General features: G+C 35.7%; 1 protein-coding gene across 1 annotated transcript in view; it reads left to right on the top strand.

The window, feature by feature from the left end:
* Positions 1-27,991, top strand: part of PIBF1 (progesterone immunomodulatory binding factor 1) — a 208,492-nt gene that overhangs the window by 131,586 nt on the left and 48,915 nt on the right. Inside the window, exons 13-14 of the mRNA XM_036073108.2 lie at positions 1,401-1,491; positions 11,886-11,988. Of these exons, the coding sequence (XP_035929001.2) occupies positions 1,401-1,491; positions 11,886-11,988 (194 nt within the window). The remainder of the gene's footprint in view (positions 1-1,400; positions 1,492-11,885; positions 11,989-27,991) is intronic.

Genomic DNA, 27,991 nt, shown 5'->3' with positions numbered 1-27,991 from the left:
TTACCTTCTTCCTTCCGAATTTAGAGACAAGAGTCAGATAGGTATCTAAATGCCAGCTCTAATAGAGCCATTCTGCCATTCTGACAGAGCTGAATTGGAGAACTCATCTTGGATCTGAAGCCATGACAAACGATAGCAGAATTGGCAATGGCATATGTCGTCTCTTGCTTCCACATTTCCCTGACAACTAATAATTCTACCTCTGAGAACTGACCCTTGTTCGCCATGAAAAATAGGGATAAAATTGAAGGAAAACAGAAAAAATTTATTTAAAATTCTTAATGTGCCATAAAAGGATCAGTCAACAAATATATGCATATTACAGTAATGGACCTGCAGATAGCTTCACTTAATAATGTGAACTATGTGACTTTGCTTTAAACCTGGAACACTTCTGAAAGCTTTCTCGGGAAGCCTGCGTGGCTCAGTCGGTTAAAGCGTTTGCCTTCGGCTCAGGTCATGATCCCAGGGTCCTGGGATCGAGTCCCACATTGGGCTCCCTGCTTCTCCCTTCTGCCTGCCGCTCCCCCTGCTTGTGCTCTTTCCCTCTCTCTTTCTAACAAATAAATAAATAAATAAAATCTTTAAAAAAAAAAAAGGTTTCTCTTTTTAATGTTAGAATAATGGTTGTTGTTAATAATGTTACAAAAATTGTTATATATCATTGACTGCTTTAATTTGAGCTAGTAAACCTTTAGTTTTTATGGACTTTATTTTTTAATCCCAACTTACAGTAAAATTGCCATTGCTTTTAAACTTTTTAACAATGAAATGTTAACCTGTCAGTTAAAGTTCCTTCTGAAAAAGAGTGGTGTGACAGTGGCAGAATTTAGAAGTAAATGGTTTTGCTGAATTTTTTTCTAATTAAAAAAAAAGGCCATCAATACATTGTTAGTACTGCACATTTTTTTCAGATTAGCCTACTTAAATGCAGTTTCATTATTACTAACTTAGTTAAGATAAAGTTGTTCTGATAAAATAATGCACATCTTTCCTAATTAAAAATAGTCATTTCTTTTATCGAGAAGTAGTCAAATTGATGTTATCATTACTTATTTATAATTATATAACATACATTCCATGTAAAAGGCCTTAGAATCATTCAGAATAACATAGTGTCTATATTACTATGCTTTATAACAAGAAACTTTAACATGTCATATGATGCAAGCCCTTACACCTTTTAAAAATAAATGGAACAAATTTAAGCAACCATAAACTTTAAGAAATATGCTTCTACTTACAAATGGACTGTTTGAGATTATGCGTTAGCCCTTTCTAATGTTCTTATGCTCCCTGATTCATTAGTATGACCCCTTTTTTTAATTTTCACTTCTGCCGTGCTTTTTAAGAAAAAAAAAAAAGACTTATTTTACATCATACACTTTAATACTTTTCAGTTGAAAATGAAGATGAGGCTGAAAGGGTTCTTTTTTCCTATGGCTATGGTGCTAATGTTCCCACAACGGCCAAAAGACGACTAAAGCAAAGGTAAACTCAATATATATTTGTTTTACTTATCTACTCAAGCTAAATGTAATTACATTATGCTTTTTGATAATGTGCAAAGTTACTTTATTCTTAGTATGCATAAATATTAAATTGCTCACAAAATAAAGCATAGTAAGTTATAATCATGCATTTCATGTATTTTTAAATGAGTTTAATGGTCAGTAAAATAGAAGTGTACATTAGAATTTTCCTAGAATTAGATTCAGTGGTAATGACACCATTTTAATTTTATTTTCACATTAATTTCAAGTGAGTTACAAATGCTTTTGTACCAACAGTTTTCAGGTTAAAATTAATTAATTATGCTTCCTTTTTCCTCTTGTTTTTTATTCAGCTATGTATATTCCTTGACATATATTTGAGAAAAAGAAAGAGGGAAGCAGGGAGAGAAAGAGATGAGATAGAATGTGTATTATGATTGAAAATGTAAAAGACTGTGAAGCCCAGAAAATTTGGGGGAGATCCACTCAAAATACTACTTAGAGTACACTAAGAAAAATTGTGTCTATATTAATCAGTTTTCTGGTTGACGTAGCTGATTTTTTTTTACCTAACTCCTTTCTCGCACTTTAATCCATCCTTATGTGCAAAAACATCTCACTGCCCCATTTTCTACTGTATCAAATCTAAATATTTCTGCCAGACCTCCAGGCCCCTCCACCTGGCCCCACCTCTCCAGCCTCATTTGCTTCTCTACCCAAAATGAGGGCAGTATATCTCTGTGCTTATAAACATCTGTTTTCTCCATACCACACAATAGAGCATCTCTCTCATCTCATTAACTCTTGTTTCCCATGTCATTTCCCCAGCCATTTGGAAGGTTCCTCAAGGTCAGCAACTGTATCTTATTCTTGTTTATTCTCTTTCTTTATGTAGCATGATGTAAGATACCTAGTAGAATTGTCTCTTCATCTGAGTATTTGAGGATGCAAAGCTGCTTATCTTTTATTTTTATATAGGTTGTTTGAATAATTTAGAGACATTACACACTGAGTAAGAAAAACAGTTCGTCCCAACTTTAATACTTCTGTAGAAACTTTGAAGTGATGGCTCAGAGAATAGAATGTCTTTAAGGCCGTGATGTAAGATATATGCCATTTTATAACAAAACAAATGGATGCTTTGAATTTGTGTCCCTTACTGGTTAAAGAAAATACCTGGAAAAATTTTAGATCAAGGATAGGTGACTGTCAAGTGTCATTCTGTAGCTGGAATGGTTAATTCTGTCTGGTGAAGATGCACGTATTTCTAAATTATATATTATTTGAAAAATCAGTTAAAGCCCCATCCCATTCCCATTCTCTGCCCACTCCCTCCACAGGTCACTAAGGGTGACCTCGGCTTTTTGTAATTATCAGCATATCACTGTTTTGGAGCATTATATTGCCTAGGGAGGAATAGAAATGTACTTTTGTGGGTAAGAGACTTCTTTGTCAGTGGTAAATGATTGGTAAATACTAAAAATTGAAATTTGAAGGAAAAGGTCTATTCTCTTCTTTTTTTAGCATATGAATCCTTCAAAAGAATCTTTGTCACAAGGGGGGAAAAAAAAAGAATTTTGCTGTTGTAAGCTCTTTTCTTCAGCCCTAAATGCTGAGTTCTTCTAAAATTGAAAGCAATTATTGCTGTTACCTTACTTTTTTTTAAAGAATTTCCAAAAGCAGATGTTGATTTCTTAATAATTAGAGTGAAGATTTAAGGAACCACAACTGATTCATATTCTGAATAATCTTAACTATCCAAATATTTCTAAAGATTTTATCACTGAGCTATCTATGTGCCTTGAACAAGTGCCTAATGGGCATACTATTAATATCTCCTACCAGCTGGTGCCAGGCATTCGTCTCATGGTGAACCAGAGGGTTATTTTGAGGAAGTGCTTCTCAGGTCATCTAAACTGAGTGAAGGGAAAGTAAGTCTAGATATCCAAAGAGGACATTTATGCATTCCTTCGCCCATTCATTCAACATCTTTTATTGAGTGCCTACTGTATGCACAAAATTGAGCAGTGGCAAAGAGGGTCCCTCTTTTAGGGTCTGACACATTTCCAAAGTTTGCAAAGTCTGTATTTCATTTTTTAATAGATATTTGTAAAGAAGTCAGTGGCTTTATGCTCTGTTTAAGTTTAACTTATTTAAGATGAAAGCAATGTAGCTTTTAAGAGAGTCTGTATTTAATTCTTCACATTTAAAATTAAAGCAGTGGAAACTGAAGGTACATTATAAAACAACTCAATCAGAACCACAAATGAAATGTTTGCGTAATAGTTTTCATTATACATTAGTCTATACCAAAATATATTAAAATTTCAAAGGAACTTATTTTCAACTGCTACACAATACATTCCATTCATACTGTGTTTGATGTAAAATCTCATACATTCAGCAAGCAGATTTAGGTATGTTAGGGTAACACTTAATTGGAGTAAATTTCTGATTATAAAAATAATACGTTTATTTTAGAAAATTGCTGGTAATCCTACCATCCAAAGATAACCATTCAAAATTTATATAGACACATATATTTTCTTGCATATTTAGGATATTATTGTATGTAACGTGGAAGTTTAATTTTTTATCTTATAATTCCATCTTGAACATTTTCTTGTATCATTGAATAGTCTTCAAAAAGATAATTTTTAATGGTTATCCAAAACTTTAATTTTTAGGACTTTGGTTTTTGAGTTTCATGTTAATAAATTCGATAGTCACTGAAAATTTTCACAGGTTGTCTGTTGCTACTCAAGGTATATTATGAAATTAAAGTGAGAAAATGGATGCAGAGTTCATCACACAGTGCCTAGCATATAGTGGGTTATTCAGTAAAGGTTAGTTAGACCAATTAAGGTTTCCTAGAGTAAATTGCACAGTTGATTTTATTATAAGTCTCAAATCAGGCTTACTCATATTTTGAAGTTTCAATGGAGATAATCAACAATAACAAAATATCACATCAAACTCTTGCTGGGACAAAGTTGTAGTAGGTTAAAAGGGCTTATACAATGAAAGTAAATTAAAATGAAATGGGCTCTTCTTGACTTGACTAAACTTGAAAATCTGAAGTAATGTTTTTGTTTCGGTCATGATTGTTTTGAAAATAGCAAACAAGATTTTCTGGTTGCATGTTTTGGTTATGCTCTTTAACCTGCAACTTAAATGGGTAACACCCAGGCAGTAACGTGGTCTCAGTGTGTGCTTCTCTGTTTGCTTTGGCAGATCTGAATGGATAGCCTTTTCTGAAGGTTCTAAACCTTTCAAACTGCAGGATTTACTGCATACTATAGACCTTTTGTTTTAGTTTCCGTCTAGTTTTATAAAGAGCTTTAAGTTGAAACTCTCACAGTAGACTGGGCTTTATAATAAAGGAAAAAATTAAAGCAGAGGAAACTTTTTTTTCTTCTAGCAAACTTTGGTGTATAATGAAAATTTGGTTTTCTCTCTCTATTCTCATGTAGGTAAGTTCTCATTTTTGTCCTTGGGGAAAGTTGTACTTATTTCATTTGGGTTGGTTTTAGGAATAGTCCTTTAAAAAGTACTGATGTTCTATTCATGGTCAACTCGAAAGTTTAAATCTACAGAAGAAACTAGGGAAAGTATCATATGACTATAGATAATCAGCATGAGACCACTATTTGGTTCTAAAGAATTACCAACAGAGCAGTAAGTACAGGCACCAACCTGAAGAGTTCTGAAGCTGGAATCGTTCTGGCACTGGTGCCCTTTTATTGAACAATTTATTTTTTATGCCATACTAATAAGAGACAGACCTCTGACCTGCTAAACTTGAAAAAGACCAAAAAGCCAAATGTTATTTCAGACAAGTAACTAATTAGCAAATCACTAAATAAATGCACTTGCTTATTTGGAGTTTTGACAATACTAAGAAAATCATACCAAGATTGAAGGAATTGGGACAGAACATCAGTTCTCCATTGTGCTTTGACATCTCAGATATAGATGAAGATCCCCCATGTCCACATTGGCTGGGCTATACTATTATGAAATTATATGTAATAACCAGCAGTGCTACTGCCATTGACAGATCTAAGAGAATAACTTTCATTTGGAGTCAAGAAGTGATGAGGGAGCTAGGAGATAACCCTGATGAGAAAATTTTACCAGCTAACAGCTGAAATTTTTGTTTAATATTTAGATACAAAACTGTACTCTTGTAGTAGTAGTTTCTAGCTGATGCTGAACTTAATCTTGGTGTAGGTAAAAATTACGTGGCAATGAATATAATTACAAAGAAATATTGTTAAGTTGTACCTATGTTAATGTCCCAACACATAGCCTGTAAAAGCAGTGCTTTCTTGAGTTCAGTACATTCTGTACAAAAAAAAATAATAACCTTTAGCAGGACTCATTTTTCCTGACTGTATCCATAGTTACTTTTTATAAAGAACTTGGGAAGGACTTGTTTTCATTCTATGTGCATTGTGCTTAAAGAAACATAAACTCAGCTATATAGATGAGAAATTTCTTCATTCGTCTTGCTTTGAATTTCAGTTAAAATGAATTTTTCTTCCCACTTCTAACACCCAGATTTCTACACAGAATCCACTTATGACACCAAATCACTGGCCACAACAGTATGCTGCATTTAAAGATACAGGAGATTGAAGTATAGAAGAGATGAATTGATATCTGTAATATTTGCCTTCTTTTACTAACTTTATGCACATTTTTATTACAGGTTCAGTGCTTAGATGCTGAGCATTAGTCATGTTTTAATATTGAAACTCTGCAACCTAAGAATATGGTTTCTACCAGTGTGTTCATATGAACAAAATTCCCTTACAACAAAATCAATCAAGAAAGATTTAAGTGTGTACTCTGTTTAGCACACACCACTGTTTAGCACAAACCATAAGACCGTGTCTTCATGTAAGTTGCATCTGTTGGGAGAGAAAAGATTAACACACGTGAAAGAATATCAAGAAACATCGAAAAACATGTAATTTAGTGCCATATTGTGTGCTAGACTGTGTCAGAGAAACAGAGATCAGTGAAGAGTAGCATGGTCAGAAATAGAGGAAGTGGAACTTGAAGGGAAATTTAAGAAAAAGTTGGGTCTGGGTCGCCTAGGTGGCTCAGTTAGGCATCTGACTCTTGATCTCAGCTCAGGTCTTGATCTCAGGGTCCTGAGTTTGAGCCCCACATTGGGCTCCACGCTGGGTGTGGAGCCTACTTCAAAAAAAAAAGTTGGATCTGTCAAGCAAGGAAATAACCTGTCTTCTTCAGACTGGGGGACCAACAGAGGTATAGTGGAAGGAACATAAAATGGGACATTTTAAGAAGAGTAGACGTTAATGGAAAATAAGGTTGGTTCAGTTGAGATTACAGAAGGCCTTGATATTTTTAAATAATTTAGACAGAGTAGAATTAACCATGTAGGTAAGATTTGAAGTGGGTGAGAAAAGGACATAAATATCACTTCATTAAATAAGAAATACAAATGTCTGATGGCCATATGAAAAGATGTTTAACCTCACAAGTGAAGAAATTTAAAGTAAGATTCTATTGTTTATATAAGGTTATTAGCAAAACTTTTAAAGATTGATTATCCCCATTGTGAGCCTAGGGTATGAAGAAACAGGAGGTCTTACATAAAGTTCAGTCATTCAACAGTTTATTACTGAACACCTCCTTTGTACCAGGTATTATTCAACGTACTTTGACTACATTCAAGAACAAAATAAGTAAAAATCCTAGTCCTTGGAGAACTTTCATTCTAGTTCATGAGAATTTAAATTTACACCAACCTTTCAAGGGGAATGTTTGAAAATCTGTAATACATACGTGTTTGACTCTATCATTATGCTTTCTGAGGACATGGAAGCACGAGGAGTGCAGAGATATATTTATGTAATGATTTAGAACTTTCTACAGCATAAGGCACTGTTGTGAATGCTGTAATTGGATTGTCTTTTTATTATTGAGTTATAAGAGTTCTTTAGGGGCACCTGGGTGGCTCAGTCGGTTAAGCGTCTGCCTTCGGCTCAGGTCACAGTCCCAGCGTCCTGGGATCGAGTCCCACATCAGGCTCCCTGTTCAGCGAGGAACCTGCTTCTCCCCCTCCTTCTGCGCTCCCCCCCCCACCACCGCTTGCGCTCTCTCACATTCGCTCTCTCTCAAATAAATAAAATCTTAAAAAAAAAAAAAAAAAAGGAGTTCTTTATATTTTCTAGATACAAGTCCCTTATCCAATACATATTTTGGAATGTTCTCTTCCGTTTCATGTGTTGTCTTTTCACTTTCTTGATGGTGTCTTTTGAAGCACAAAACTATTTAATTTTGATGTAGTGCAGTTTATCTAATTTTTCTTTTGTTGCTTGTGCTTTTCGTGCCGTATCTGAGAATCCTTTGCCAAATCCAAGGTCAGGAAGACTTACTCCTGTGTTTTCTTCTGAGAGTTAGTATTTTAGCTTTTACATTTAGGTCTTTGATCCATTTTGAGTTAATTTTTGATATGTGAGGTAAGCATTTTGTAATATTTTTAATGTGGCTCCTAAAAATTTTTAAGTTACATGTGTGGCTTGCATTATGTTTCTATTGGACAAAACTGGCCTAGACCAATGGTCTCCAGACTTTTTGATATGATTCCCTATTGGGAAAAAAAATTGAGCATTCACCTACCAATACATTTACATGTATTTATTTATCAATTACATACATGTATTATCACATGAATAACATGTACATTAAAATATAAAACCTACATAGAAAATTGAAATTTTAAAGACACTTGGAACTCCTGGGTGGTTCAGTTGGTTAAGTGTCTGCCTTTGGCTCAGGTCATAATCCCAGGGTCCTGGGATCGAGCCCCACATCGGGCTCCCTGCTCGGTGGAGAGCCTGCTTCTCCTGCTTCCCCTGCTTGTGCTCACTGTCTCTCTCTCCCCCTCTCTCTCTCTGTCTCTGTCAAATAAATAAAATCTTTAAAAAAATAATAAAATTTTAAAGACATTTAATATTAAAATAAGTGTAAGAAAAATTTCCCACACTTCAGTGGATGATTTTGCACATAATTGCTTTTGGAGACCACCAGTCTAGACTGTGATCTTAACTTTATAATTGGCTCAAGTCTTCTTCCTTCTCCACAGTGTTGACAGAGAACTGTCTCAAGTGCAAATCTGATCATGTCATGCCTAACCAATTTAAGGATAAAATCCAAACTCAGCTTAACATTTAAGGCCTTTCATCATATATCCCTGCCTTTGTCTCTCTAGCTTCAGCTCTCACCACACGCCATGTGTTTTCTCAATCCATACCATAACCCCGCACATCATCCTTTACCTATGCTTTTCCCTCTACCCAGAATGCTATTTCTCTGCTTCCTCACCAGATTAGTCAGTCTTAGTTTTCATCCCTCAGTGTGCCCCTTCTTAGCATTTAGCACACTACGGTAATTTATTTGCTCGTCTTCCTCAGCAGACTATTAGATCCTCCAGGTAGAAACTGTGTATTCCCAGTGCCTATTTAGATTACAGGCTTTTTATAAATTTTGTTAAAAGAGAATATTCTTGAATGTCTTATTGAATGAATTAATAATGTTTCTTCTAATTCAACCTGCTTTTCTATAGTCATTGATATTTGTGATGAAGAAAAAAATGCTAATATTATAATCATTTTTGTTTAATTACAGGTATGATAATGATGAAAAATTATATGTCTTGTTTTTCCTGTGTGTTCTAGATTTCACAATATTTTGTATTCTTTTTCTTCTTTCTTTTTTCCTTTTTTTTTTTTTTTCTGTAACATCTGTAATCCATGGACTAAATGGGTCATTTAGGACAACCTGAGAATCTTAATACCATTTCTGAAATGTCTATGAAGAGATGTGTTCTGCTGTCTTTACAATGACTTTAGGAGTAAAAGTAAATGTTTTAGATGTGATCCGTGCATCAATTGGAGACCAGTTGTACGACAGTGTCTTCTACATTATAAGCATTATGTATCATAAGTGAGATCAACATCCATAGTAAAAGTCACAGTCATTTCTGTCAGCATCAGTTCCTAGAAAGTTTTTCTAAATAAAATGGTTCTATATACTAGTAAGTAGAACACTGTAAAACACATTATGAGCATTTCAGGGCATCATAAGATAACTTCCTTCTCTTTAGAGTTGATTTTCCTCTCTCAGAATCCTCAACTAGAATCAGGGCAATTCCTAGTAGAAGGAGGTAGCCCTGGTATTTGGGCGTAAGCACCAGCATACCAAGAATTTCTTGAATTCACTACTTTATGTCATGTGATATTTTGCATTGGTAAGTGGTATCACACCATATCTGCATAAGAGCATTATGCAGTGTCCAAACAGAACAAAAGGCACCCAAACCAAATGAGCTACTTACTTTTATTAAACGTGTTGTCTTCAAGTCATTATCTTCCTCAAAATGTTGGTAATGGGTGACCTTTGCATCTGATTATTTTCTTGCATCCCTTTTTCTTCCATTTCATATCATCCACAACTGTTTTCTGTGTAATAGCATTTGATTGTGTTCATTGTTCCGTACTGAGCATTACACAGATATGGTCTGTACCTTCAACATGCATTTACTGAGAAATTACCATGTGCAAAAAGAACCTCGTGCTGAGTTCTGTGAGAGAAAGATGAAAAGACTTATTCCTAACATATATGAAGGATGGGAAAGAAAATGAAAATATGAATGAAGATAACTCAAAGAATTTTATATTAACTTCATAAAAAACAGAGTTAATGATATAAAATACTGATGTTTGCAAACATATAATAAATCCAACAGATTAAAACTGTGAACATAACATAAAATTAGTGTTAAGACTTATTTGTAGAGATCTTATTTTAGGGTCAAATTTGAGAGAACTTAGTATATTTTAGATTGGGGGATAGAAAATGGGGTAGCCATAACTGTAAATATCTTAAAAACCTATAGAAGAAAGTAGATTAGTGATTCCCTACAGCTGGGCAGGAGGATGGGGAACAATGCTAATGGGGAAAGATTTTTTTTTGTGATGAAAATATTCTAAAATTAGAGTATAGTTGCATAATTCTAAACGTACTAAAAATCATTTAATTGGACACTTTAAATGGGTGGACCTTATGGCATATAAATTACATAGCAGTAAAATTCTGTATCATTTTTAAAGCTATTTTTTATAAAAAATGATTGTCAAAAAATAAGGACTGTCTTTTCCCCTCTAACTTCAGCTGATTATTAAGGCAAAATCTTATGCCAGTAGGAACTTAGATATGAGCATATCTAAACAAGCTGTGCAATTCACTATATAAACTTTTACCAGAACTCATCTTTTTCATTTGGGATAACAAGTTCTTAGAAATGGATGTGTAGGAAGATGTGTAGCATTATTTTCAGAGTTTTGTCTGCATTCCTTTATCCAATGCTAGGAAATATTAAAAATATAATAGAATTATTTCTGTTCCATAAATAGATAAAATAATTTTATTTAAAGTGAAAATATTTTATTCCATGTCATTGTGTAACATCTTGTCTTCTCAGATTCCACAGATTTTGCAATTCAGTAATAGATAACTCCTCCAAACATGAAAATATGATAAATAGGAAATTTTTAGTTTTTTGGAATCACAGAGAAGGTCTTTGGAGCAACATGTCTTCCCAACATTATTAGCAGTTCTTTAAAGAATTATACCATGTTTTTTTCCCTAGTAGGTAGGAGAAATGATTTTATAGTTGAGCCTTTTTTTAATTGTGTCTTAAAAGTGGAATTGGGGCATTTCACATTTAATATGATATTAAATACTAAAGGTTACATGCACTCAGTACAAGTTGTGATCATCATGTGATGGTCAAAGTGTGATCTTTTAGTACAGAATCTTCCTTTACTATAGACATTTCCACTTTTCATGCATCTTTTCCATCTCTACTTTCAATAGAAAATCTATTCAGTTGTTTTTTGTATAAAATGCATTTTGTTGTCTGAGGTAAACACTGAAGCTTTTCAAAGTACAGGCTTATTATTGTTTCACCTAATTGCCTGATTTGTTTGTAAATGGGAAATTTTTATAAAAATGGCGAAAAGCTGTAAATTGCTATCTTGTGGTCTTTTCAAGCAAGTATAATGTAGCTCTCTACTTTTATAGCAAGGGCTAGAAACCATTACTGCAGTAATCAATATATCACAGTTATATTATTATGGAGATTTTAATGTTACTTTCAAAATTCTGAGCTGTTGGGATATTGGGATATTCCACTGTTGACACCTGAAAATATTTGACTCCATATTTTTTCTGTAAATACTTAAGTATTACTAGGAAATGGCAAGTCAATTTTCAGGCATACAAACACATTTTTAATATTTTAGAAAGCATTCCTCTTTTTTAAGCATGAATTTTCTTATTTCATTCACCTAGTGTCCACTTGGCAAGAAGAGTGCTTCAGTTAGAAAAACAAAACTCGTTGGTTTTAAAAGACCTGGAACATCAAAAGGAGCAAGTAACACAGCTTTCACAAGAGGTAAATAACTTAAACAAAAGAAACACATATTAAGAATCATGGTGTTCATTTTAAATCTTTGTCACTCCTTTGTATATTTTCTGAGCAGTTTTAAAATAAGCTGTTTGCTAGTGCAAAATGATTTTACAACTTATGAAACTAACTTAATGTTAAAGCCTTATAAAACAACTCGTAGTGTATGGCAAAACTAAGATCAAAAAAAGAGATTAAATGCCCAGACTAAATATAAATGCAGACTAGACAGACGAAGCTTTGATTTCTGAGAATATCAACTGGCAAAACAAGTTTGACAATTTCAGGTAGCATTTTGAGTTTTTAAATAAAACCTCATTTTTTTTATTTTATTTTAATTCCAGCATTGTTAACATACAGTGTTATATTAGTTTCCAGGGTACAGTATAGTGATTCAACAATTCTACATATTACTCAGTGCTCATCATGATAAGTGTATTCTTAATGCCTATCACCTATTTCACCCATCCTCCCACCCACCTCGCCTTTGGTAACCATATGTTTAAAACCTCATTTTTGTTTGTTTGTTTTTTTATTAACATATAATGTATTATTTGTTTCAGGGGTACAGGTCTGTGATTCATCAGTCTTAAACAATACACATCACTCATACAACACATACCCTCCCCAGTGTCCATCACCCAGCCACCCCATCCCTCCCACCCCTCTCTACTCCAGCAACCCTCAGTTTGTTTCCTGAGGTTAAGAGTCTCTTATGGTTTATCTCCCTCTCTGGTTTCATCTTGTTTCATTTTTCTCTCCCTTCCCCTATGGTCCTCTGCCTTGTTTCTCAAATTCCTCATATCAGTGAGATCATATGATAATTGTCTTTCTCTGATTGACTTACTTCGCTTAGCTAATACCCTCTAGTTCCATCCACGTCATGCAAATGGTAAGATTTCGTTTCTTTGATGGCTGCGTAATATTCCATTGTGTATATATATATCACATCTTCTTTATCCACTTGTCTGTTGATGGACATCTAGGCTCTTTCCATAGTTTGGCTATTGTGGACATTGCTGCTATAAACATTGGGGTGCCTGTGCCCCTTCAGATCACTACATTTTAAAACCTCATTTTTAAAATTGGTTTGCTTTTTGACTTTTTGATGAAAAATTAAACATACTTAACTGGGTATTCTTTTTTTATCATTTTTTTTAAGATTTTTATTTATTTATTTGACGGAGAGAGAGAGAGACAGTAAGAGAGGGAACACAAGCAGGGGGAGTGGGAGAGGGAGAAGCAGGCTTCCCTCTGAGGCAGACGCTTAACGACTGAGCCACCCAGGCGCCCCTTAACTTGGTATTCTCAAGCTCTCACATTATTTGGTAGATGATAGTTCCCAAATTATCTTTTAAAAATCAGATTCATATTTATTTTCTTCAGTCTTACATCATTTAAAAAACATATATATTTTTACCTGGTGTTTTTAATTCTTTTATTTAACATCTAATTACATTTTTCTGTACTTCTGAAATTCAAATAATAAAACAGTTAAAACCAAAGATGCCAACTCATTAGGATTCCTTTTATTTCCTGAGTTCAGCATAACAGCTTTATTATGTTAATGTTTTAAAACTTGGATCTTATAATAAAGGGATTTTTAAAGACGTATATTAAAAACTATTAATATATATCATGTAGTCTGTTTTCTGAAGGACCTGTTCATATTTATCTTTATAGTGATAGTGCCCTCTATTAAAGTACTTTTAATAATGTGACATTAGAAGGATTTTTATACTCAAATTCCAAAAGACCAGAAATATTTCATATCACTCCAGTGCCTGACATGTAGTTACACTCAGGATGGAAGCAATGTGGTGCTGGCAGATGTTAACCACCCGCTCTCCAGGCGGGAGCGTGAGAGAAGCTCTGATTGGTAGCATTTGCTTGTGTCCCCCCATGACTAACTCTGAGCTGCCAACATCATGTTCCTGAACACAGAGTAAAGATGTTCAGTAGCGCACCACTACATAATGTTTCCACTGCACAGATACAATAGACACAGATAAACTCAAGAGCATAGCAAATAGTAAAATAATTAAAAATCAGTGAGTTTGAATATTTGTTCCCTTTTTTAAGTAAAATTGATTTTATTGTACATTTAAATAATTTTTAATAATGGCTGTGTTTAACATCTGGCTCACAGAATTCCTAAAAATTTACCAGTTCGCCATCGCAAACTGCAGGAAGCCAGCTCCAGCACACCATGGAAGGATAAATAAATAAATGACTAAAGAAACAAATGAGAGGTTAGAGAAACATCTGTTTGCTAATATTTTATAGATCCCTCGTTTCTTTTAACTTCAGAATGACCTATCAAAAATATTTATTAAAAAAGCTAAACTACATACACACTTGTGTTGGATATGTGTGTCATAATATTACTTTAAAAAAATAAAACTTCCTGAGTACATCAGTTAATTAAAGTAGGAATTTCTTTTCCTTTGAAATAGGAGTTTCTAAACAGCACACAGCCCCATACAAATTGTATGGGTGAAATGTAAGAAATTAAGTGTTCTTGTAATGAAGTATAATTAACTTTTTAACTTTCTATGAAACAATTTTAAAATAAGCTGTTGGCTTATATTGAGAAAAAGATTTAAAAACTGAAATATAGGGGCACCTGGGTGGCTCAGTCAGTTAAGGGTCTGCCTTCAGCTCAGGTCATGATCCTGGAGTCCCAGGACGAGCCCCGCATTGGGCTCCCTGCTCAGCGGGGAGCCTGCTTCTCCCTCTGCCCCTCCCCCTGCTCATGCTCTCGCTGTCTCTCTCTCACTCTCTGTCTCTCAAATAAATGAATAAAATCTTTTAATAAATAAATAAATACTGGGGTGCCTGGGTGGCTCAGTCTGTTAAGCGTCTGTCTTCGGCTCAGGTCATGATCCCAGGGTCCTGGGATCGAGCCCCACATCAGGCTCCCTGCTCAGCGGGAAGCCTGCTTCTCCCTCTCCCACTCCCCCTGCTTGTGTTCCCTCTCTCGCTGTGTCTCTCTCTGTCAAATAAATAAATAAAATCTTTAAAATAAATAAATACTGAAATATATGTGATATGAAATGATACGAAGCCTAGAATTTGCTTTTAAATATCCCATAAAAGTGGGGGAAGGACTCATAGATAAAAGAAGAATTTCAAAATATTGATCATGTTTGAAGCTGGGTAAAGGTTACATATGGGTTTATTATTAAGTTCTGTACTTTTGTGTATGTTTGAAAATCTTTCATAAGACATTGGGAGAAAAAATCAGTTACCTTATATTAAAATTTTTATGGCTATCATAGTGTATAACCTTTCCCTTAAGATTGAAAATAAAGTATTTGAAATATTCCATGGATTTAAAAAACTTTTCTGTCTAACAAAAATTATGTTGCTTAAATTGAAAATAATTATATAAACTAATTAGCTAAAAGATGATAGTATTAGAATGCTTCTGTAACAACGGACTATGCATGATACATGGTGAAAATAATTGAGAAGGAAGTTCTCTCAGGATCTATAGTCTTTAAGTAGTTTATTTAAACTAGCTTGGAGTTTTGAGGTGTGCCTGGGTGGCTCAGTCAGTTAAGCTCGTCCAACTCTTTATTTCAGCTCAGGTCATGATCTCAGGGTGGTGAAATCGAGCCCCACATGCTCAATACAGAGTCTGCTTGAGATTCTCTCTCCTTCTCCCTCTGCACCTCCCCCTGCTCATGCTCTCTAAATAAATAAATAAATAAAATCTTTCAGAAAAAAATAAACTAGCTTGGAGTTTTAAGAATAACACATGGATGAAACAAATAACTAAAGCAATAACCATTGAATTGTATATGTTGTTCAGAATATATCTGAAATTAAACATAAATGAAGTGCCAAAATGAGAATGCTAAAGAATATTCAAAAGAACTATTCCTTTTATAGTAGCTTTATTGAAGTATAATTGACATACAGTAAGCTGCACATATTTAAAGTGTACAATATGATAACTTTTGACACATATGTATACCTCTGAAATCATTACCAAAATGAAGATAATGACATATACATCACCCCAAAAGTTTCCTTTTGCCCCTTTGGAATCTCTCCCAACCATCCCTATCCCCATATAGTTCTTAAGCATTCTGTCACTGTAGATTGGCCGTGTTTTACATTTTATATAAACAGAATCATGCAGTATATATATACACACACACTCTTTTTTTATCTGACTTCTTTCACTCTGCATAATTATTTCAAGATTCATCCATACTTCTTTCCTTTTCATTGCTGAGGATATACCATTGTTGTTCATTCATTCACCTGTTGATGGACATTTGGGTAGTTTGCAGTTTTTGCCTACTACAAGTAAAGGTGATCTGAATATCCATGTACAGTCCTTTTATGAACAGATGCTTTTTATTTCTTTTGGGTAAATACCTGGGAGTGGACTAGGTGGATCTAATGCAAATGGTTAGGTATCTACTTAACGTTTTGGGAAACTGCCAAACTGTTTTCTGAATGTTTGTGCCATTTTACATTTCCACCAGCAGCGTATGAAAGTTCTAGTTCTTCTACTGCCTTGCAAAAGACTTGATACAGTCAGTGTTTTTAATTTTAGCCAGTCTAATGGGTATATAGTGGTCTCTCATTATGGTTTTAATTTGCATTTCCCTAAAGACTAATGATACTGAGCATCTTTTCATGTGCTTCTTTGCCCTCTGCTCTTCTTATTGGGGGAAGCATCTTCAAAATTTTTGCCCATTTTATCACATTGTTTTCCTATTATTGAGTTTTGAGTATTATTTATATATTCTAGATATAGGTCCCTTATCAGATATATGATTTGCAAATATTTTCTCCCACTCTTTGGCTTGTTTTCCCATCTCTTAGCAGTGTTTGAAGAGCAGTTTTTATCAAATCCAGTTTATCAGTTTGTTCTTTTATGGATTTTGTTTTTAGTGTTGTATCTAAAATATCTTTGCCTGACCCAAGGTCACAGGGCTTTTGTCTTGATGTTTCATAGTCTCAAGTCTGTAATCCATTTTTAGTTAATTTGTGTATTGTGTGCAAGGTATAGATTGAAATTCATTTATTTGCATATTGAAATCAAATTATTTTTGCATCATTTGTTGAAAAGACCTTGTTGAAAATCAGTCATAAATGTGCAAGTCTGTTTCTGGACTGTTTCCAGCTATCTAATATGTTTATCTTTATGCCAATACTACACTCTCTTGATTACTGAAACTTTATAACGTCTTGAAATTAGATACTGTTGGTCCTCCAACTCTGTTCATTTTCAAATTTGGCTATTTTGTGTCCTTTGCATTTCTGTATGAATTCTGTAATCATTTCTACAAAAAGTTTTTTAAAAAGCTGCTGTGATTTTGATTGGGATTGTATTGAATCTATAGATCAAGAGGGGAAAGTTGAAATCTTTTTTTTAAAGAGCAATTTTTTTTTTTTTTTTTTTAAGATTTAGGGGCACCTGGGTGGCTCAGTTGGTTAAGTATCTGACTCTTGATTTAGGCTCAAGTCATGATCTCATGGGTCATGGGATCAGGCCCCACATCAGGCTCTGCGCTCAGCGGGGAGTCTGCTTGAAGATTCTGTCTCCCTCTCTCTCTCCCCCAGCTCACTCGACTGCTCTCTCTCCTTAAGTAAATAAATAGATAAATAAATAAATAAAATAACTTTTTAAAATATTTATTTATGTATTTATTTATTTATTTTAGAGAGTGTGGGCAGGGGGAGGAGCAGAGGGAGAGGGACAAACAGACTCCACACTGAGCAAGGAGCCTGACTCGGCCAGATCCCAGGACCCTGAGATCATGACTTGAGCAGAAATGGAGTCTGATGCTTAACCAGCTGAACTACCCAGGTGCCCCAGAAAATTGAAATCTTAATAATATTGAATATTCTGGCCCATTAATCCACCTTATCCTGCCGTTTATTTGGATCTTTAATTTCTCTTAACGTTATTTTTTATTCTTTAGTGTAAAAGTGTCACATCTTGGGCGCCTGGGTGGCTCAGTTGGTTAAGTGACTGCCTTCGGCTCAGATCATGATCCTGGAGTCCCAGGATCGAGTCCCGCGTCGGGCTCCCTGCTCAGCAGGGAGTCTGCTTCTCCCTCTGACCCTCCCCCCTTCATGTGCTCTCTCTCTCTCATTCTCTCTCTCAAATAAATAAATAAAATCTTTAAAAAAAAAAAGTGTCACATCTTTTGACTAGTCTTAATACAGTAGTGTTTTTCCATCCTTTTGCTTTTAAATTCTTTGTCTTTATAATTGTTTTATAGGCATCATACATAGTTTTATCTTACTTTTTTATCCTAACAAAATTGGACTTTAATTGGAGTTTTCAGAACATTTTTTTTAAAGATTTTATTTATGTATGTATGTATTTATTTATTTATTTATTTGATTCTCTTTATCCATTCATCTGTCAATGGACATCTGGGCTCTTTCCATAGTTTGGCTATTGTGGACATTGCTGCTATAAACATTGGAGTGCAGGTGCCCCTTCGGATCACTACATCTGTATCTTTGGGGTAAATACCCAGTAGTGCAATTACTGGGTCGTAGGGTAGCTCTATTTTCAACTTTCTGAGGAACCTCCATACTGTTTTCCAAAGTGGCTGCACCAGCTTGCATTCCCACCAGCAGTGTAAGAGGGTTCTCCCTTCTCCGCATCCTTGCCAACACTTGTCGTTTCCTGACTTGTTAATTTTAGCTATTCTGACTGGTGTGAGGTGGTATCTCACTGAGGTTTTGATTTGTATTTCCCTGATGCCAAGTTATGTTGAGCACTTTTTCATGTGTCTGTTGGCTATTTGTATGTCTTCTTTGCAGAAATGTCTGTTCATGTCTTCTGCCCATTTCTTTTTTTTTTTTTTTTTAAGATTTTATTTATTTGACAGAGAGAGACACAGCGAGAGAGGGAACACAAGCAGGGGGAGTGGGAGAGGGAGAAGCAGGCTTCCTGAGGGGCAGGGAGCCTGATGCGGGGCTCGATCCCAGGACCCTGACTGAGCCACCCAGGCGCCCCTCTTCTGCCCATTTCTTGATAGAATTATTTGTTCTTTGGGTGTTGAGTTTGGTAAGTTCTTTATAGATTTTGGATACTAGCCCTTTATCTGATATGTCATTTGCAAGTATCCTCTCCCATTCTGTCAGTTGTCTTTTGGTTTTGTTGACTGTTTCCTTTGCTGTGCAAAAGCTTTTTATCTTAATGAATTCCCAGTAGTTCATTTTTGCCCTTGCTTCCCTTGCCTTTGGTGATGTGTCCAGGAAGAAGTTGCTGCGGCCGAGGTCAAAGAGGTTGCTGCCTGTGTTCTCGTCAAGGATTTTGATGGATTCCTGTCTCACATTTAGGTCTTTCATCCATTTTGAGTCTATTTTTGTGTGTGGTGTAAGGAAATGGTCCAGTTTCATTCTTCTGCATGTGGCTGTCCAATTTTCCCAACACCATTTGTTGAAGAGACTGTCTTTTTTCCATTGGATATTCTTTCCTGCTTTGTCAAAGATTAGTTGACCATAGAGTTGAGAGTCCATTTCTGAGTCTCTATTCTGTTCCATTGATCTGTGTGTCTGTTTTTGTGCCAGTACCATACTGTCTTGATGATTACAGCTTTGTAGTAGGGCTTGAAGTCCTGGATTGTAATGCCACCAGCTTTGCTTTTCTTCTTCAACATTCCTTTGGCTATTCGGGGTCTTTTCTGGTTCCATACAAATTTTAGGATTATTTGTTCCATTTCTTTGAAAAAAGTTGATGGTATTTTGATAGGGATTGCATTAAATGTGTAGATTGCTCTAGGTAGCATAGACATTTTCACAGTATTTGTTCTTCCAATCCATGAGCATGGAATGTTTTTGTGTTTCTTTGTGTCTTCAGTTTCTTTCATGAGTATTCTATAGTTTTCTGAGTACAGATCCTTTCCCTCTTTGGTTAGATTTCCTAGGTATCTTATGGTTTGGGGTGCAGTTGTAAGTGGGATCGACTTCTTAATTTCTCTTTCTTCTGTCTCATTGGTGTATAGAAATGCAACTGATTTCTGTGCATTGATTTTGTATCCTGTCACTTTACTGAATTCCTGTATGAGTTCTAGCAGTTTTGGGGTGGAGTCTTTTGGGTTTTCCACATAAAGAATCATATCATCTGCAAAGAGTGAGAGTTTGACTTCTTCTTTGCTGATTCGGATGCCTTTTATTTCTTTTTGTTTTCTGATTGCTGAGGCTAGGACTTCTAGTACCGTGTTGAACAGCAGTGGTGATAGTGGACATCCCTGCTGTGTTCCTGCCCTTAGGGGAAAAGCTCTCAATTTTTCCCCGTTGAGAATGATATTCACTGTGGGTTTGTCATAGATGGCTTTTATGATATTGTGGTATGTGCCCTCTATCCCTATACTGTGAAGAGTTTTAATCAAGAAAGGATGCTTTACTTTGTCAATGCTTTTCTGCATCTATTGAGAGTATCATATGGTTCTTGTCTTTTCTTTTATTAATATAGTGTATCACATTGATTGATTTGCAAATGTTGAACCAACCTTGCAGCCCAGGAATAAATCCCACTTGATCGTGGTGAATAATCCTTTTAATGTACTGTTGGATCCTACTGGCTAGTATTTTGGTAAGAATGTTTGCATCCATGTTCATCAGGAATATTGGTCTGTAATTTTCCTTTTTGGTGGGGTCTTTGGTTTTGGGATCAAGGTAATGCTGGCCTCATAAAATGAGTTTGGAAGTTTTCCTTCCATTTCTATTTTTTGGAATAGTTTTGGAAGAATAGGTATTAATTCTTCTTTAAATGTTTGGTAGAATTCCCCTGGGAAGCCATCTGGCCCTGGGCTCCTGTTTCTTGGGAGATGTTTGATTACTGCTTTGATTTCCTTGCTGGTTATGGATCTGTTCAAGTTTTCTATTTCTTCCTGGCTCAGTTTTGGTAGTTTGTATGTCTCTAGGAATGAATCTGTTTCTTCCAGATTGTCTAATTTGTTGGCTTATAGTTGCTCATACTATGTTCTTATAATTGTATTTCTTCGGTCTTGGTTGTGATCTCTCCTCTTTCTTTCATGATTTTATTTATTTGGGTCCCTTCTCTTTTCTTTTTGATAAGTCTGGCCAGGGGTTTATCAATCTTATTAATTCTTTCAAAGAACCAGCTCCTAGTTTCATTGATCTGTTCTGCTGTTCTTTTGGTTTCTATTTCATTGATTTTGGCTCTGATCTTTATTATTTCTCTTCCTGCTGGGTTTAGGGTTTATTTGCTGTTCTTTCTCCAGCTCCTTTAGGTATAGGGTTAGGTTGTGTATTTGAGACCTTTCTTGTTTCTTGAGAAAGGCTTGTATTGCTATATGCTTACCTCTTAGGACCCCCTTTGCTGCACCCCAGAGGTTTTGAACAGTTGTGTTTTCATTTTCATTGGTTTCCATGAATTTTTTTAATTCTTCTTTAGTTTCCTGGTTGACCCATTCATTCTTTAGTAGGATGCTCTTTAGCCTCCATGTATTTGAGTTCTTTCTGACTTTCCTCTTGTGACTGAGTTCTAGTTTCAAAGCATTGTGGTCTGAATATATGCAGGGAATGATCCCAATCTTTTGGTACCAGTTGAGACCTGATTTGTGACCTAGGATGTGATCTATTCTGGAGAATGTTCCATGGGCACTAGAGAAGAATGTGTATTCTGTAGCTTTGGGATGGAATGTTCTGAATATATCTGTGAAGTCCATCTGGTTCAGTCTCTGGTAATTTCTTTACATACATGCACTATTCAGTGCCCAGGTTCATACTCAAGGGGCAGTGTCTATAAATTTTCAGAGTTTTGTCTCTGTACAGCTCTTTTCTTCAGTACTCTTCCATAAGAACTATAGCCAACTTGGTTTCTACTTCTACAAATCCTTAACTCAGGGAATTTGTCAGGCTCTGCTTTGATTCCCCCTTCTTTAACTACTGCCTGAAAAATCTTTCCATACAGTGAACTAGGGCAGTTGTAGGGTTGGGCTCACTTTGTTTGTTTCCTGTGTCTCGGGGTTCTCTGTTCTTCATTGTTTGATGTACAGTGTCTTCAGACTGTGGTTTCATTAGTTGGTTCAGTATCAAAGAGAATAAAATTATTGGCTTTCTTTTTTGTATGTGTATATATGCCACCTAATTCTCAAGAAACCACCGATGGGTTAAGACTGGAGTGTTCAGACATAGCAGTAAGCTCCTTGATACCAGTCTTGGTGATGTTTTTTTGGATCTGACTCCAAAAGCATAAATAAACAAGTGGGGCTACAAACCAAAAGCTTCTGCACATCAAAGGAAACCATCAACAAAATGGAAGGGCAACCTACTAAAGGAGAGAAGATATTTGGAAATCATATATCCAATAAGAGGCTGATATCCAAAATATATAAAGAATTCCTAGAGCTCTAACACACACACACACACACACACACACACACACACATTTTTTTTTAAATGGGCAGAGGATCTGAATAGACATTTTTCCAAAGAAGACCTACAGCTGGCCTACAGGCACATGAAGAGATGCTCAACACCACTAATCATCAGGGAAATACAAATCAAAACCACAATGAGATACCACTTAACACCTGTTAGAATGGCTAGAATCAAAAAGACAAGAAATAACAAGTACTGGCAGGGTGTAGAAAAAAGGAAACCCTCATTCACTGTTGGTAAATTGGTACAACCACTATGGAAAACAGTATAGAGTTTATTCCAAGTATTAAAAATAGAACTTCCATATGACCCAGCAATTCCACTTCAGGGTATTTATTCAAAGAAAATGAAAACACTAATTCAAAAAGGGGTGCAGTATTCATTGTACATTATTTATAATAGCTGAGATATAGAAACAACCTAAATATTGATCACTGGATGAATGGATAAAGAAGATGTGGTATGTTTACAATGGAATACAACTCAGCCATAAAAAAAGAATGAAATCTTGCCACTTGCAACAACGGATGGAGCTAGAGGGTATTATGCTAAGTGAAATAAATCAGGCAGAGAAAGACAAAGACCATATGATCTCACTTATATGTGGAATCTAAAAAAACAAAACAAATGAACAAACAAAACACATGGGCATGGAAAAGAGTGTTGGTTGGCAGGAGAAGGGAGTTGGGGTTGGGTGAAATAGATGAAGGGGGTCAGGAGGTACAGACTTCTACTTACAAAATGAATAGGTTGTGGGGATGTGGTGTGCAACATGGTGACTATAGTCAGTAGTATTGTCGTGCATATTTGAAGGTTGCCAGGACAGTGAATCTTGAAAATTCGCATCACAAAAGAAAAAAAATTTTAACTTTTTATGGTAACAGATGGTAACTAGACTTACTGTGATGATCATTCAAAATATATACAAGTGTCAAAACATTACATTGTATACCTAAAGCTAATATAATATTGTATGTCAATTATATCTCAGTTTTCAAAAAGGAAAAGAGGGGAAGAAGAGGGGTGCTGATGTGGGGTAGAAAATCTAGGCTACATCATTCATACCATGTTACCACCAGAATTGCTGTGCCTTAGCTACCTTGAATCTTGGTGTTTGCTCTTTCTCTTTCTAGTCATTCAGTAAATATTTCTTAGACTCCTACTGTCTTCAACCACTGATGAACAAAAGAGGCATGCTCTTGCCCTTTTAACATGTACAGCCTTGTTCACAAAGGCCTTGTCTTCTAGTCTAACCACTTAGAAACCACTTAGTATCTGTCATAACTTAATTTTAGAAATCTTACCTAGAAAATGGGATATGCACGATCTCAAGTGACCAAATGGCAAGGTTTTAGTTACTTGAAATTCTCTACGTAGGAGGCATTTAGTAGAATCCAGGTAATTTGTTAACAAAACTTTAGATTGCCAGATTTGAAAAAGACTATAGGGTGCATGGGTAGAATAAAGTAGAATTCCGTGTACTAACCTTAAAAGACATCCAAACTATATTGATAATTTTTTTCCAAAAAAGAAAATTGCAGGATAATTTGTATTGTATTTCTCTATTTTGGCCTTGAGTGTGTGTGTGTGTCTGTCCGTCTGTCTGTCTGTCTTTCTAGGGATGGGATTGTGTTTCTGTCTAAGCATAGAGAAAAAAGTTTACATAATATACAACTGTCATGCCAAGGGCACACAAATACCACTAGTATTTGCCATATGAATATAAAAATGTTTGATTGGAGTAACCTTACAGGCAAAGAATTAACAGAGTATATACCATCCCCAAGTTTTCTTTCCACGGAAAAGTGTGCTTAGGTCTGGCATAGGTACTCTAGATGTGCCACAGAAAGGGATCTGATAGAAGGACTCCACACCAAAACATTGTACACATCTAAAGAGAAGGTTAAGGAACATCTAGTTGCCTAAGTCATAATGGGAGCAGGAGCCTTTGGAGGTTATAATCTCTATTAGCTTGTTCTAGTAGAACAGAAAATGAGCCCCCAGGACCATCCATATATATCTCTCTAACATCAAACAGTGCTTACCTCTGAGATTGGGAGTGGGGAAGAACATAATGACTAATTTTTGCCTTATGCATTTTTGAATTGCTTGAATTTATTCCAACTCACATGAAATTTTTTTTTTTTTTAAGGCATAGATTTGGTGATCAACAGAGTATCTGACTCATAATAGGTATAAAGTAAATGTTGAATCATTAAATAGATCATTGACCTAGCTGCTCCACCAAACTTAGGTAGATTATAAAGATGGAAATAAGAGGCAAAATTCTACTTTTTAAAATAAATCTATAAACAGAGATTACATTCCAGCAATATTCATTGTACCCAAAACTTTATTGCCAAGGAAATACAGACATATATATACTTGGATACCCATACATAGATCTATATGTATGCTTTGATATATGCATAGAAGTATCTGGAATAATAAAAACCAAAAGAAATCATTCATTGTTGCTGATTATCATTGTGGAGGGGGCACTGAAGTTCTAGATGGAAGGAAGAGATCCTTTCAGTCTATGTTCCCTCTCTAGTTTAAATTACTTAGTATGTGCATGTGCTATTCCCTTCGCCCTTCACTTTCTCCCTCATCTCCTTCCTTCCATTTCATTATCAAGAGCAAGTATTTAAAAGGATATAGAAGTGTTTCAGAATATCAGGGAAACGATTTGCTATAGGAAAAACTCAGAAGCCTCTAAAAACATAACATGCATTTGAAAGTTTTAGGACTAAGAAAAGCAAACAGGAAGGGTGTCTAATGTATGCGCAGGCAAGGAAAAAAGATGTGGCAGGACTTTCTGCTTGATGGAGTCTTTGAAATATTTGCCAGTATGTTCTACTGTATACCAGTGATATTAGGATACATGATTTCTACAAACATAGTAGAGTATCTAAATGAGTAAAACGTGTGCCTTCGTCCTTTGAGTTATCTGACCTGAACAACTGCTGGGAGTGTTCTGTCAGCACCCTCAGTGTATCCAGTCTCTTGGAAGGACTCTGTAGCCCACGATTCCTACAACTCCCATCTCAGTATTTTAAAGAGACTCACTTGCCAGCCACACCCCTAAAAGAACTAAATCTCTTTAAACTTCAAACCAGTCTTTTTTTCCATATTTCTAAGCCTTCATTGATGTGAAAAAAAAATCCACTATTTTATGTACCACCAAGGAGTACAAGAGTAGGAGGTGCTTCCAATTAAACTATGATACAATGCTTTATCATTTCAAATTTTTTAGTTTTAAGCACACATTCTTTTAGACCTTAGGCAGTGATTTTTATCATTTATTACATAACTCAGTTTCTATCCTTCTAACACAAACTGTGCTGAATGTGCCAAATCCCATTGGAATCTTTTTGGAGATGTTTTAAATGGCAATTAAACTCAACCAGTGACAGATAAGCCATACTCAGAACTCAATTGAAATCAAAATATAAACAGCTGCGATCAAATTTACATGTGTAAACTTGATCAACAGCAATTGTAAGATGCATCCATTTTCATAGAAAATATGAAAAATAGTATGATTTACGGGGTCCCTTTGCCTCCCAAAGTGTTTTCCTGAAAGTTTGTTGATACTTAAATTCTTTTAATAAGGAACAGTGCTTTTATTTCACCGTTAAAAATACAAGGCTTAAAACATAAACACATAGGGTACTACACTGCCTGAAATTTTTGAAATTTGGCAAGTAAGGTTTTATCAGTCCATCACAATTCTTTCTTCTAGCCCAAACTGTCCTCCATACTGTGGATCATGATTTCATTTTAAAAGGTCTGCTCCCTACCAGACAATGTCCGTATTCTTTAGCATGGCAGAGAAGGCCAGTTTGATCCTAACCTACTTCTTGTCCTCATCTTCTACCCCCACTCCCACCGGGTCCTCATTTGCAGCCCCTCCTACACCAAGTAGTGCGTCTTTTGCTCCTACTCCACCACTTTGTTACCCTCCTACTTCTCAGTCTCCATTATTGACTGGTTTCTGATTGTTCCATAAATGTGGACATGCCCCAGACATCTGTCTTGGCACTGTTCTCTTACTGCGTCTTACTTCATCTTGTTCCATGGCTTCAGCTACCAGCTACAGTAGCTTTTCACTGTCGCCTTTCTTGAGTAAGTCCAAGATTCATGTGCTAAGCATGTCTATCATCAGAATTCAAAGAGTGCAAAAGGAGTGTTCAGCAAGTACCAGGTGCTCCCTACTGTCTTCATACCACCTTCCGAACATCTCTACTCAGTCTCCTGCTTTAGTGGTACTGACTTGGTACAACCTCTTATCTATCATGTGAATTAAATTAGGAACCAGCTGACTGGCATCAATCTCTAGTCCTCCACCTTGTTGCCAAAATACTCTCTCTAAATACAAATCTGTTTTTGTTTCTCCCACAGTTAGACTTGTCTCTGTTTTCTAAGAATAATAACATAAGACCTTCTATTATCCTTTTTTTAATTTAATTTTATTATGTTATGTTAGTCACCATACAGTACATCGTTAGTTTTTGATGTAGTGTTCCGTGATTCATTGTTTTCGTATAACACCCAGTGCTCCATGCAATACATGCCCTCCTTAATACCCATCACTGGGCTAACCCATCCCCCCACCCCCCGCCCCTCTAAAACCCTGTTTGTTTCTCAGAGTCCATAGTCTCTCATGCTTCATCTCTCCCTCCAATTTCCCCCCTTCATTTTTCCCTTCCTTCTCCTAATGTCCTCTATGCTATTCCTTGTGTTACACAAATAAGTGAAACCATATGATAATTGACTTTCTCTGCTTGACTTATTTCACTTAGCATAATCTCCTCCAGTCCCATCCATGTTGATGTAAAAGTTGGGTATTCATCCTTTTGATGGCTGAGTAATATTCCATTATATATATAGACCACATCTTCTTTATCCATTCATCTGTTGAAGGTCATTTCAGCTCTTTCCACAGTTAGGCTGTTGTGGACATTGGGGTGCATATGGCCCTTCTTTTCACTACATCTGTGTCTTTGGGGTAAATACCCAGTAGTGTAATTGCTGGGTCATAGGGTAGCTCTAGTTTTAATTTTTTGAGGAACTTCCACACTGTTTTCCAAAGTGGTTGTACCAACTTGCATTCCCACCAACAGTATAAGAGGGTTCCCCTTTCTTCACAACCTCTCCAACGTTTGTTGTTCCTTGCCTTGTCAATTTTTACCATTCTAACTGTTGTAAGGTGGTATCTCAATGTGGTTTTGATTTGGATTTCCATGATGGCTAATGATGATGAACATTTTTTCATGGTCTGTTGGCCATTTGTATGTCTTCTTCAGAGAAGTGTCTGTTCATGTCTTCTGCTCATTTTTTGACTTGATTATTTGTTTTTTGGGCGTTGAGTTTGAGAAGTTCTTTATAGATCTTGGATATCAGCCCTTTGTCTGTAGTGTCATTTGCAAATATCTTCTCCCATTCTGTGGGTTGCCTCTTCGTTTTGTTGACTGTTTCCTTTGCTGTGCAGAAGCTTTTTATCTTGATGAAGTCCCAAAAGTTCATTTTTGCTTTTGTTTCACTAGCCTTTGGAGATGTATCTTGAAAAAAGTTGCTGTGGCCGATGTCGAAG

The sequence above is a fragment of the Halichoerus grypus genome, chromosome 4, assembly GCF_964656455.1.
Source record: "Halichoerus grypus chromosome 4, mHalGry1.hap1.1, whole genome shotgun sequence".
NCBI lineage: Eukaryota > Metazoa > Chordata > Mammalia > Carnivora > Phocidae > Halichoerus > Halichoerus grypus.
This window is presented reverse-complemented; position numbering and strand designations above follow the sequence as displayed.